The 13,385-nt window shown below is 38.6% G+C and overlaps 1 protein-coding gene across 1 annotated transcript in view; it reads left to right on the forward strand.

Annotated features, from left to right (window-relative positions):
• The window catches only part of FANCM (FA complementation group M), a 154,533-nt gene that overhangs the window by 7,198 nt on the left and 133,950 nt on the right, over window positions 1–13,385 (forward strand). The window contains exons 3-4 of the mRNA XM_065402508.1: window positions 1,093–1,170; window positions 3,042–3,200. Of these exons, the coding sequence (XP_065258580.1) occupies window positions 1,093–1,170; window positions 3,042–3,200 (237 nt within the window). The remainder of the gene's footprint in view (window positions 1–1,092; window positions 1,171–3,041; window positions 3,201–13,385) is intronic.

Consider the following 13,385-nt stretch of genomic DNA (forward strand, 5'->3'; position numbering starts at 1 on the left):
TCCTTTGTTAGTCACCTTTGCTGTGGAATTGGCATATAAAATGCTTCTCTAATGCATTTTTCCTTGTCCTGTCTTGCTATACTTGGGCATGGCTACCATCACTTTTTAATATGTATATTTAATTCCCTTGTCCTCTTCTATCTGTTGACTTTTATTTTCTGTATTTTTTTTAAATTTCTATTTGATATTTTTAGCACTTTTCTGTGGCCTTCCAGTGGTTCACATACTTTTCCCCACTCAGCAGAAGACTGCCTGTTGGTCACAGTATATCTAAGTGCTATAGGAGAATAGATGCTTGTGCTGCCAGGCTGCTGCTTGATCCTGCAGCCCTGTACATTAATTGTGTATTTGACGTTATGAGCTGATCTGGGTGAAGAACGGGAATATAGATGGCTTCAAAGGAACAGCCTGCCACTTTCCCAGTTGCCATAAAAACAAGTTTGCAATGAGAGACAGATGGGTGCATGTGGTTTTATGCAGCTCTTGCCCCCTAGTCCAGCTCCTTTGTCGTGCCATTTTCTTCATCATTTCAGACTAGTTTTGCACTCAGGTTGCAAATGCTGGCTTTCAGAGTGCCCCTCCAGATTTCCTTTTTGGCAGCTCATTTGGCTAATATGCTGTAAATCCACTTGCTGAATCCAGTAATAATCCTTTCAATGCTCATCCAAGTAGTTCTAGTACAGGGGTGGTCAATAGGCAAACAGCGGACCAAATCCAGACTGCCAGATGCTTTTCAATGGACCCAGCAATCTTTTTATTTACTTATTATCATTTTTTTATTATTTTCTCTTGAGTCTGGACATTGACTATACCTTGACTAATAAATTTGACCTTGACAAAAAAAAGACTATGCCTATTCTAGTATGCAGAGTTGGCTCTTAAAGCTAGTTCACATAATCTCAGTCTTTTTGGGGTGGGGTGGGAGGAGATTGACAATCATTTATTGTTGGGTTCTGTTTCTAGGCTAGATACTAACTTTGTGGAGAATACTTTTCGGAACATTTAAATTTTAATTTTTCACATATGTAAACCATTGAGAGTAAGAGCTTTTCCTCTTTAAGGGTATTAATGTAACTCTTGTTTTTTTGTCAGGTTGTGAAGGAACTGAGCAAATACACAAACCAATTTAGAATCTTGGCTCTAAGTGCCACACCAGGCAGTGACACAAAGGTGAGTCAAGTACTGCATTAGTGGACTGAGAATTAGAGTGGCTTCAATAGAAGCTATTTTTAGTACCAGTTTGCATACCATGGAAGGCAGTGAAATCTATTAAAATGCACCAAATAAAGATTATTCCACTATGCTATGCAGAAGCCTTTGAGTAATTGCATTCTTATTGTTATAACCTCTGCCTTTTCCTACATTTATCCCTTCATTATATCTTGTCTGAAATTTGATTGTAAACTCTCCAGAGCAAAGACCCTGTCTTCTTTGTACAGTGAAGTGCCTAGCATACTTTTGTGTGCTAAAAAATAATACATGATGATAAACTTGCAGTTGCTTGTACTGATTGAAAAGAATGTGCGTTCAAAGTAAAATAGATTTTACTCTATCCAGCACAATGTGTCTGGACAATTAAGGCTGGAATTTTCAGAGTTTAAGGTAATTGGGCACCTTACTCTTTAAAATAAAAGTAACGTGCTTTCCTTGTATGAAGTTTCCCAAATTATTTCTACTTAAAAATTAAGTACTGGACATGAAAGAAATGTATTTAGGAAATAAGTTGGTAGTATTCAATTTTTCTTTTTTCTATCCTGTATACGCTGTATCTGGAAATGGAAGAAAGTTCTGTGTTTCCATGCTGTCTCCTGATAGTTAGTTCATTTTGGGATTTAATAGAAACAAAGCAATCTGGCTTAGGTTGACAGTGCTTCACTAACCCCGTTGCAAGTAGGCATAGCATCCCACAGTTAATAACACTTACTGTCTTGATGCACTATCCTGTACATGGGGGCATTATATAAAAATGCCATAGTAGAAGGAGAAATTTCCACATGCAGTATACGATGCTTCCTACTTTGATTGTGTTAGCCTTCCCATTTTATGAATTATATTAGCTTTCTGATAGAAATCTTTGATTAAAATACTTCAGAGAAATTGCTTATTTGATCCAAGAAAAAAATTAACTGAGACTCATGGCAGTGCTTACCTAAGGCTTGGTATCGTAATGGCAGCTTTCATCTGTAGTGCAGCTCATTTGAGCAAAATGCTATTATCCTTTTGCTTACACCTTTTCCTCTGGATCTCCTTTCCACATTAGCATGCTTTCTATAGTGACCTCTTTGCATCCATAGTGTTTCATCCTCTTTTTTTTTTTTTTCCCCTCACCCATCTTCTTACAAAGAGCCCCCCAGAAGAGTGATTATCACTTGAGTGTTGCTCTCTTGGCAGCAGCAGTTTGCTGATTAGAACTGCATGATCCTAGTCAGGTACAAGTGGCTTCTGCGGCACTGTTAATGTTGCTGTACAGTACTAGTCTGAATATGTTATGCCACCTTCTCCCAAATAATATCAGAGGAAACAAGGAATTCCCAAACTCAGTGATCTAAACTCTTACCACATTTATAATGAATGTCACAAATTATCCCTCTCATATTAATGCACTTGTATGTGCTGCACTACTGGCCTGATGAGGTGGAGCAAGGGAGGGTTATGACAGCTGATAGACATAGTTTTTATAGCAAAACTTGACAAATGGTGCTAGAATAGTTCTAACTCAAGTATTTTTTCTTATTACTATTTTAATGATTGTTTTACTTGCTATGTATATGACGTGGTAGGGCATTTTCCTGACTACATTGTTTTGTCTTATGTTTAAAATGGCTGAAATGATAAGTCAGGGCCCCTAGTTGTAGTGGAGACTGCTGAAAAATGAATTGCTGTCTGCAGATCCCTCAATACAGGTAATGTTTCTTTGCTATTTCAAATAGTTTTACAGGCCCTGTGTTGATAACTTTCACATATCTTTGATTTACAGCAGTGAGATGACATTAAGAAAAATACACTATGTAAAACACTCTTTTCCTGTGACTTTTTCATAGGCTGTCCAGGAAGTTATTTCCAACCTATTGATAGCACAGATAGAGCTGTGTTCTGAAGATTCCCCAGATATTCAGCCTTACTCTCATGAGCGACAAGTTGAAAAATTTGTTGTTCCACTTGGTAAAGAACTAGCAGAAATTCAGAATGCTTACATCAGGGTGAGTTACTACTTTTTTTACTATTAAAGAGCTCATGTCACTATAAAAATAGTAATAAAATCCTTATCTGTATAGTTAATACCTCTTAAGTACTAAGACAAGTAGTCTGTTAAGCTAACTTACATTATTTATGCTGTTGGCTTTTTGCTTATATTTAGCTCAGATAGTAAAACAGAATGGCCAGTTTCACTTTTGTTACTACTGTATCACTTAATACTTCTGATACACTTGCTTTAAGTTTTTGTTTGGCTTCAGAACAGCATGAGGTAATGTTTAAAATTAAACTTTGATTAAAATAAAAAAAAAATCTAGTTATATGGTGTCTTACTCCATTAAGAAACTTGCAAAACCTACATTTGAGCCTAAACTAAATTGACAGCTTATTTTAAGTGGGTTGGTGTAAGAGTATTAATATGATGGGTACAATTCTCAAGCTATCCATTTCATTGCTATACGTACACAAAAGTTATTCCTATACTATGAGTACTGAATCAAATGCTTGTCTTCCTTCCTGTAAAAATGTAACTTTTGATTCTTAGCTGCTTTGTAAGTGTACTGCTAAATAGATTTTTCTTCTTTAAAAAGTATTGCCTAGCAAAAAAAAATATTGTAAACTGTGGTTGAGGAGCTGACTGAGAGGTGGTATTCTTCACCTATAAGTAATCTGTTCAAATACAGTCCAGGTTAGCAATGAACAGAAGTGGCTGCTAACTGATGGCTGTTCAGTGGCCTGTCTGTTCTCAGTCAGGTTCTATTAGACAGATGTCTGCATCACGGAAGTAATAATTTATAATTGGCATCTTGTTGGACTTCTTTAATAAGAAAAACAAAAGTAGTAGTATTGTTGTGTTTTATACAGAAGTTTTATCTTTGTGAAGAAAAGTTATACAGAGAATAATAGTTCTTATAGAATGAGTAAATAAGCAATCTGCTAGCTATGAATTTCAGATTCCTTAACTTAAAAATGGGGGTTCTTTCTAGAAAGCATCAGGAATTTATTAATGGATGAGGCTTATACATGTTCACAGTTGCTAGATTTAGGAACATGTTTTCTCCAAATGTTGTGTATTTTTAAGTTGGTCATCCGCCATGTTGTTGAAGGGGTAGTTTGCTTTCCATGTTAATGATCAGTTTTGTTAGGGTCTATGTGAAGAGTCCTATTAAGTGTCTGAAGAACACTTTCTTATTTGTACGTCTTTAGATTTAGGAGAGAGGTTTTTTTTTTAACCTGGAGCTATTTTCAGATCTTTAATCTTAGAGATTATCTCCATGAGACAGTCAAACTGGTTTAATTAAATTAAGTTTTAAACCTGTGCAAACCCTTAACTCATTTTGGCTTAAACATAGCTTATTTTGGTTTAATTTAAATCCATTTAGAGCAGATTTAAGCTAAACTGAAACAAGTGTCCACCATAAATTTGTATCAGTTTAATTAAATCAGTGTAGTTTCTATGTGTAGACCAAACTGTATTTTCTGTAATGGGTGCCAGTATGCATTCAGTCATGTGTTAATTTACTTTTTGGATTTGGCACTGAGAACTTGAGGTTTTGATTTGGAATGTAAGATGTCTTTTGTGCCTACACTAAGCATAGCTGCAGTGAAGGAGGTAGGAGAGTGAAAGAGTACTGCACCAGTTTCCTTTAGCATTCTACTTGTAGAATACACAGGCAGGCTAAAATGCCTCAGATGTCACAGGGCACTGGCTCAGGTAACTCCAACATGTCTTCAGGGATACAGTATGCACTCTCCTTGCATTTGTGCATCACCTGTTTCAAAAGAGAATGGAGCCATGACCCTGCTGGCTCTCAAGGTGTCTCATGCACTGGCACTTAGCCTTCCTGGGCCCTTGCACTCCCTGAGGACAGGTTTGTGGTTTCCCTGATAGGTGTACAGCTCCTTCTGACCTCCTCCAGGGCCAGTCACCATCGCAGCATTTTCAAGTGTACATGGTGATGGGGCAAGGGAGGGAAAACATTTTAATGTGCACACATGACAGTCTTTATTAAATGCCTCTTGTGGTGTGTGTTTTTTTCCGTTTTGTTTGGTTGGGGTTTTTTTTTTTACAATTTATTTCCAAAACATCCTACATTGTTTATTCTCACTCTTGGATCTTTGGCCTCCAATGGGAATCATGGGAAACTCACTCTTAAGATTTTGTGACCCTCTGCAGCTATTGTTATTAAAGACGACTATTGTAATAGTACTGAGATGCCCAACTAACATCAGGGCACCTCTGTGCTAGGCACTTTTCAGACCCCTAGTAGGAGACCTTCCCCACCCTGAAGAGCGTACTGCAGTCGGAGGTGTAATTCCATCTTGGATAGACGTTCGCACGCTAGCTTGGACTGTGCGAACATGCTAAAAATAGCAGCATAGCTGCAGTGGTGCAAGCGGCGGCATGGGCTAGCTGCCAGTGTGTGTGCCTAGGGGACTGGATGGGATTGTACTGAGGTGGCCGGGCTGTGCTGCCTCCCACGCCACTGCAACTATGTTTAGCAAGTTAGCTTAGTCAAAGCTAGCATGTCCACAGCTCCCGTAGCTGGGGATTACACCTCTAACTGCATGGTAAATAGAAGTTCCAGGCTGACCGCTTCTAGATAGCAAAGTCATGATAAGACTACTTGTACCTACTAGTTCCATATTTTCAAGCTGGGCAAGAAGTGTGTGGCTTGTTATTAGACAGCTAGTTTAAAAAGCCTTTTGGTTTTTAATATCTTTACCAGCTTGCCTTTTAGACTAACTAGTCCTTGTAGATGTAGAATTATACCTTTTCCTGATTTTGCTGTTTCATTGCTAGCTATGCTTTGGATTCAAGGTGATCTGCAAAGGTGCACAACTAGATTCTGAAGTAGAACAGAAAGTTCTGAAAAGCTTTTTTTGAAAAGTCAGCTTGTTTTATGTCATTTTCTGACTGTCATTAAGAAACTAGTAGTATTATGACATCACAGCAACAAGGAAATAACATCTGATTGACACTGTTTAATGCTTTTTAACAATTCTTGTCCTTCAAATAGTTTGGAGAAAAGTCTGAACTCCACCTTTCAATTAAGAGCTCCCAACAAGTTCTCAGCAAAACCTCACAAGGCCAGAGTAGACATATATGGGTTAAATAAGCTTTCTCAGCATCTGTAAGCATAGGTTAGATGTCTAGGTTTTTAAAAAAAATACTGGTATATGTGTGCTAAGCACATAATGTGCTTGAAAAGTTAGACCCATGTGCACTATGCACAATAAAATCTGAAGCTTTATTTATGACAATCTGTAACATTAAACAAGACACAAGTTTCAGAGAAAGTGAAGGACAGCGTAAAACAAGCTATAGCAGTAATGCAACAAAGCTGGAAAAATCCCACTGTAGTTCTGTAGTTAAACAGTTATTTTGTAAAAGTAAATAAGCAAGGCCCTGAGTTTCACAATAACTGGATTAAACTTTTTAGGCACTAACACTGGTTTGAAAAGTACAAAGTAGGCAGGGCAACAATGTTTCAGTATTAAGGCGGAAATATTTAAACTGCCAGGATGTGATCCGAGGAATGCAGTTTTGTTAGCTGCTTTTAACAATGTATTGTGTCCAAACTATTTAAACATATCTCATTAAAATTATGAATTACTTTAGTAATGGTTTGAGGAAGTACAGTAGAACCGCAGAGTTACGAACTGACCAGTCAACTACACACTTCATTTGGAACTGGAAGTATACAATCAGGCAGCAGCAGAGATGGGGGGGAGGGGGAAGCAACTACAGTACAGTTCTGTGTTAAACAAACTACTTTAAAAAAAGGGAAAGCAGCATTTTTTTTCTTCATAGTAAAGTTTCAAAGCTGTATTAAGTCAATGTTCAGTTGTAAACTTTTCATAGAACAACAGTAATGTTTGGTTCAGAGTTATGAACATTTCAGAGTAACAAACAACCTCCATTCCCAAGGTGTTCGTAACTCTGAGATTCTACTGTATAGCAATAGGAGCATAATAAAAAGGATAATGGGAAGCCACGGATAATGGGGTACCACAGCATGACAAATGTGAATGTTATGACTTGTTAAAAATTTATTCCCCAGCCTCCTCAAATGTTAGTATGTAAGAATAGCAAGATTTCAATAAGCTTAATCAATGTTCCTATAAAATGCTTTTTTATAGATTTGTTTATAAATGAGGAAACCATGTCTCCTAGCACCCACTAGTGTATTGGCCGTCTATAGAAATAATACACTGTATGGCTATGGAAAACTGTATCTTCAAACTTGAAATGTAATCGGTGCTTCTAGCAGCTTAAGCAATCTAACACAACTCATAATAAATACTAATGTTCTACATTAATCCATAGTTTTACATAAAATGCCACTGTACATTTTACTGCAGTTTTCAGGGTGCTGAAGAACACACATTCAGATACTGTGTGAAGATTTTTCTGTAGCTTATACATTAACAAGAATGTTTCTATGTGACCTTGCTTGACACTCACAAAAGTAGTTAAATAGTTCTGTAACTGAACTGAAAACTGCATAACTGAGACTTGTTTGAGGTTTTATTTGCTCTGTAGATTAAATACAAACTGATGCTTTCAGACTATAGGCATTAATTGTTTCCCATAGATTTTTTGAAGTTTGAATTGCCAAAAACATGTTTTGATAATATTACTATTGAGTAATCAAAATGCAAAAGTTTTCAGTGTCTGTCAGAAAATCTTGGTAAATTATTGTGAAACCACCTATTTTTCCCCTTTCCTGTATTTGCCATGTATGTGAATTGGTTGGACAGAAACTGAAATCTAACTAAAAAGAACAGGAGTACTTGTGGCACCTTAGAGATTAACAATTCTAAGTGAATCTCTGTATCCTGTATTGAAACTCATAGGTCTGTATAAGCTATATATTTACACTTAATATAACTTAAGATATCTTTGAGACACTGGGGAAAAGCTTATAATATATAGCTGTTTAAAGCAAAGCTGGTGTGAAATATTTTAATCAGTAAATAACTGTAAATCACTAAATGGGGAAACTGCCAGTTTTACAACTGGATGCAAAGTAAGACTAAATCTCTCTAAAAGCCACTAGCAGTACCCAGGACAAATTCAGGAAGTTATAGGACTTGAGACAGGCAGCTTCCCCATTCCCTTTTCTTTACTATTCATCCTCTTTCCTCACCTCTGCTCCCACTTCTTTCTTTTTCTCCTTTCTCTCCCTGTGTTCCCTAGGTATCTCTTGTAGGCAGCCGCCACAAGAGGGCAATTTGATCATACACTTGAGCAGATCTGCCATTAACATTTCATTGAGTCAGGGCAATTTTTGTGAGGACAAATTCAGGCAAACCAGTACACTTGTAATTTTCATGGTATTCTTTAAATATTTGGGTGAGAGGAGGGGTTAGCTTTTACAGTTGTGATATCAATCAAAATGTTTTAATATAATAAAACATATTTTGGAAAAACAGTTAGAAGATATTGAAAAGCAAAGTTTCAAAGTATATTGTTTCAACCCTAGTCTGTCAAATTAAGCTGTTCCTGGAAAGTACAATTCTGTAACATTCAGATACGTCCCACTGAGATGTAAACTGTGTTCACTGTGATTGGAGGTACTGAAACAATTATCAACAGAGTCCTGTGGCACCTTTAAGACTAACAGATGTATTGGAGCATAAGCTTTCGTGGGTGAATACCCACTTCATCAGACGCATGGGTATTCACCCACAAAAGCTTATGCTCCAATACATTTGTTAGTCTTAAAGGTGCCACAGGACTCTCTGTTGCTTTTTACAGATCCAGACTAACACGGCTACCCCTCTGATACTTGAAACAAATATGTCATCTAAAAACTACTTCGAAAAATTTTAATGTATCTAATAAATATTGTATACAGTTAACCACTGGACTTTTCCCGTGAATATACTTTTTCAGTTGTAATGTGATTAACTTCTTACTGGGTTTCAGAATAAGTCTGTATGCTAGCTATCATAGCAATGTAGAACTGGAAGGGCCTTTTGGAGGTCATCAAGTCCAATGCCCTGCGGTCAGGCAGGCCCAAATAAACCTAGACAATCTCTGACAGGTGGTTGTCCAACTTGTTGTTAAAAACCTCCAGTGATGGGGATTCTACAACCTCCCTTGGAAGCCTGTTCCAGAGCTTAACTACCATTATAGTTTTCCGAATATCTAACTTAAATCTCCCTTTCTGCAGATTAATACCATTACTATTTGACCTGCCTTCAGTGGTAATGGAGAACAATTTATCACCTTCCTCTATAATAGCCGTTAACCTATTTGATGACTGTTATCAGATCCCCCTTTAGTAGTCTTTTCTCAAGACTAACCATGCCCAGTTTTTGTTTTCCTCATAGATTAGGTTTTCTAAACCTTATATCATTTTTGTTGCTCTGTTCTGGATTTTCCAGTTTGTCCATACCTTTCCTGAAGGTATAGTACCCAGAATTGGACACACTACTCCAGCTGAGGCCTCACTAGTGCCTAGTACAGTGGGACAGTTACCTCCCATGTCTTAAATATGACAACCCTGTTAATGCATTCCAGAATATTAGCATTTTTTGCAACCGTATCCCATTGTTTACTTGTATTCAATTTGTGATCCACTATAACTCCCAGATCCTTCTCAACAGTAGTGCCACTTAGCCAGGTATTTTCCACGTTGTAGTTGTGCATTTGATTTTTCTTTCCTAAGTGAAGTATGTTGCACTTGTCTTCATTGAATTTCATTTTGTTGAATTCAGACCAGGTCTCCAATTTGTCAAGGTCATTTTGAATTTTAATCCTGTCCTCCAAAATGTTTGCAGCTCCTCCCAGCCAAGTGTCATCTGAAAATTTTATAAGCATTCTCTCCACTTCATCATTCAAGTCATTACTGAAAATATTAAATAGCACCAGACCCAGAACTGTAGCCTTTAGGACCCCACTAGATACCTTGCACCATCTGACAATGAACCATTGATAACTAAGGCTACGTTTTAGTCACTGGTATTTTTAGTAAAAGTCATGGACAGGTCATGGGCAGTAAACAAAAATTCATGGCCTGTGACCTGTCCATGACTTATACTATATAACCCCAACTCGTGGGGGGCGGCTTGGGGGTGCTGCACATGCTCGATGGGGTGAGGGGCACCACGGGTGCTCAGAGGGGCAGCCTGAGGGGCACTGCGGGTGCTCGGGGTGGGGGGTGGCCTGAGGGGGTGGGCTGGGGGGGGTGTGTGTGTGGGCAGCCTGGGACCCCCGCTGGTGCAGCGGGGAGGGGTTGGCGGGGCTGGCAGACTCCCTACCTGGTTCCACACTTCCCCGGAAGTGGCAACATCCCCCTCCCTCAGCTCCTAGGCAGAGGCATGGCCAGGCAGCTCTGTGCGCTGCCTCTTCCCCGAGCGCCGGCTCCACGGCTCCCATTGGCCGGGAACCGCGACCAATGGGAGCTGCAGGGACGATGCCTGCAGGCGGAGGCAGTGCGCAGAGCCCCCTGGCTGCGCTTCCCCCTAGAAGCCGAGGGAGGGGGATGTCACCGCTTCCGGGGAGCCCCTCCAAGGTAAACGCCACCCAGAGCCCTCATCCCCTTCTGCCCCCCACCCAAACTCCTGCTGCTGCTGGGAGAGGGGGGCGATGGCCCAAGACTGCCCCAGCAGCAGCTGGTGTGTCTGGCCACTGCAGAAGTCACCGAGGTCATGGAATCCATGATCTCTGTGACAAATTCGCAGCCTTATTGATGATTACTATGAGTATGGTCTTTCAACCAGTTGTGCACTCACCTTATAGTAGTTTAATTTAGACCACATTTTCTTAGTTTGCTTATGAGAATGTCATATGGAACTGTGTCAAAAGCCTTACTAAAATCAAGATATATCACATCTTTCCTCCTATAACCCTCCAATAACCCTGTCAAATAATGAAATTTGGTTGATTTGGCATGACAAATCTATGCTGGCTATTCTTTATAACCCTGATTGATTGATTGATAATTTGTTCCAGCATCTTTCACGTATCAATGTTAGGCTGAGTGGTCTAGAATTCCTCAGGTCCTCTTTGTTCCCTTTTTAAAGTTAGGTACTACATTGGCCCTTCTCCAGTCCTATGGGACCTCACCCATCCTCCAGAAGATCTCAAAGATAATTGCAAATTGCGCAAAGATTGCATCAGCTAGTTTAAGTACCCCAGGATGAATTTCATCAGCCTTGCCAACTTGAATACATCTAATTAGATAAATATTCTTTAACCTGTTCTTTTCTTGTTTTGGCTTGTGTTCCTTTCCTCTTGTCAATATTAATTGTGTTGAGTATTTAATGAATACTAAAGCAAAACAGGAATTAAACACATCAGTCTTGGTGATGTCATCAGTTATTAGCTTTCCTTCCCTGCTAAGTACAGAACCTATGCTTTCCTTCATCTTTCTCTTGCTTCTAATATATTTAACGAACATCTTCTTATTGCCTTTTTATATCCCTGGCTCAGTGTAACGGACTTTGTACTTTAGCCTTTCTGATTCTGTCCTTACATACTTGTGCTGTTCTTTTTGTACTGCTCCCTAGCAGTTTGTCCATGTTTCCACTTTTTGTAGGATTCCGTTTTGATGTTCATGTCCTTGAAGAGCTCCTGATGGAGCCATATTTGCCCCTCACTCTTCTTCCTATCTTTCCTTCACTTGGGGATAGATTGCTGTTCTGCCTATAATATTGTCTCCTTGAGAAACTGCTAGATTTCCTGAACTCCTTTATCACTTAGGTTTTTCTTCCCATGGAACTTTACCTACCAGTTCTGAGTTTGTTAAAGTCTGCTTTGAAGTGCAGTGTCCTTATTCTGCTGCTCTCCCTCCTTTTTTCCCTTAGAATCTATCATTTCTTGATCAGTTTATCCCAAATTGCCTTCGACCATCAGATTCCCTACCAATTCCTCCCAGTTGGTTGGAATCAGATCTAAAATGACTGTCCCCCAGTTACTTGCTCCACTTTCTGAAACACCAAGTTGTTCCCAGTACATTCTAAGAACTTGTGCTTTGCCATATTACTTTTCCAACAGATGTCTACGTAGTTATTCCCCTGTTACTATCCGGTCTTGTGTTTGATATTTCTGATGTCTGTTCTAGAGATTCCTCATCCGCTTCCTCTTCCTGGTGGTCTATATTTGACTCCTACCATGATGTCACACACATTTTCTCCCCCTTTTATCTTTACCCAGAGATTTTCAGCGGGTCTGCCTCCCATCTCCTTCTGGACCTCCTCAGTTTTTGCCCTTCCTGTCCTTACTGAACAAGCTGTACCCCTATATACCAATATTTCAGTCAGGAGATTTATCCCTTCAAGTTTCTGTGATGCCAATTAATCTGTCTTGATTACTATATTCTGAATATCTAGGCAAAGCTCTAGTTTTTAAAGTTCATGTCACTCAGTAAGTTGAACAGCTGAGCAGGAATGATGCCTATCCTCTGTCTCCTGAGTACCGTATTCAGTCATCTATGGGTGTGTGGTAGTGAGTTTTAAAAAAGGAAAAACTGAACTATTTACTAACAAAACTTGAATGAGCAATGCAACTGACTCTTCACATCCTGGACTCTGTATTTCGAAGGTGACAAATAATTTGGTTAAATATCTTTTTGAGAAGAGTGGGGAAAACCTGTACTCAAGGGTGGGATTTTTCAAAAGTGTTGACCAAACTCTGCTCCCAACTTTTATTATGGTCTTCCATTTGAGCAGAGTTGGGCCAACACTGAGCACTTTTGAAAATCTCATGCTAAATGTTTAGGGCACCCTAGAGATGCTGTAGTGGAAAAATATTTAATATGTTAATATTTAAAAAATCTAAAAACAGTTTAGTTTTTTAACATTAGAATTTATTAACTATACCTTTGTGACTTGAATTTACCTTGTTGACAAAGATTACATGAATCAATTTGAAAAGTACTATAAATCTCAAAGAAATATTATGGATAAACTGTAAAACTGAAGTATCTAGTAAAAAATTGTGTACAAGACTTTTTCAAAATTGGCAGTAAAATTTCAGATATTAACCCTGATGGCTCAATAACTAAATTGGATTGATTGTCATGCTAATTTGATTGACTGTAATATGTAGTTTAGGAAAATAGGATTAAAAATTGTGTATAGTTTATCACAAAGACTTATAAAGCTGTTGACTAGCCTGACATGATTCACTTGCAAATTTAAGTGTGCCATTGTGTACAAACTGAATTTGGATAATA

This window comes from Emys orbicularis, chromosome 4 (genome assembly GCF_028017835.1).
Source record: "Emys orbicularis isolate rEmyOrb1 chromosome 4, rEmyOrb1.hap1, whole genome shotgun sequence".
Lineage (NCBI taxonomy): Eukaryota > Metazoa > Chordata > Testudines > Emydidae > Emys > Emys orbicularis.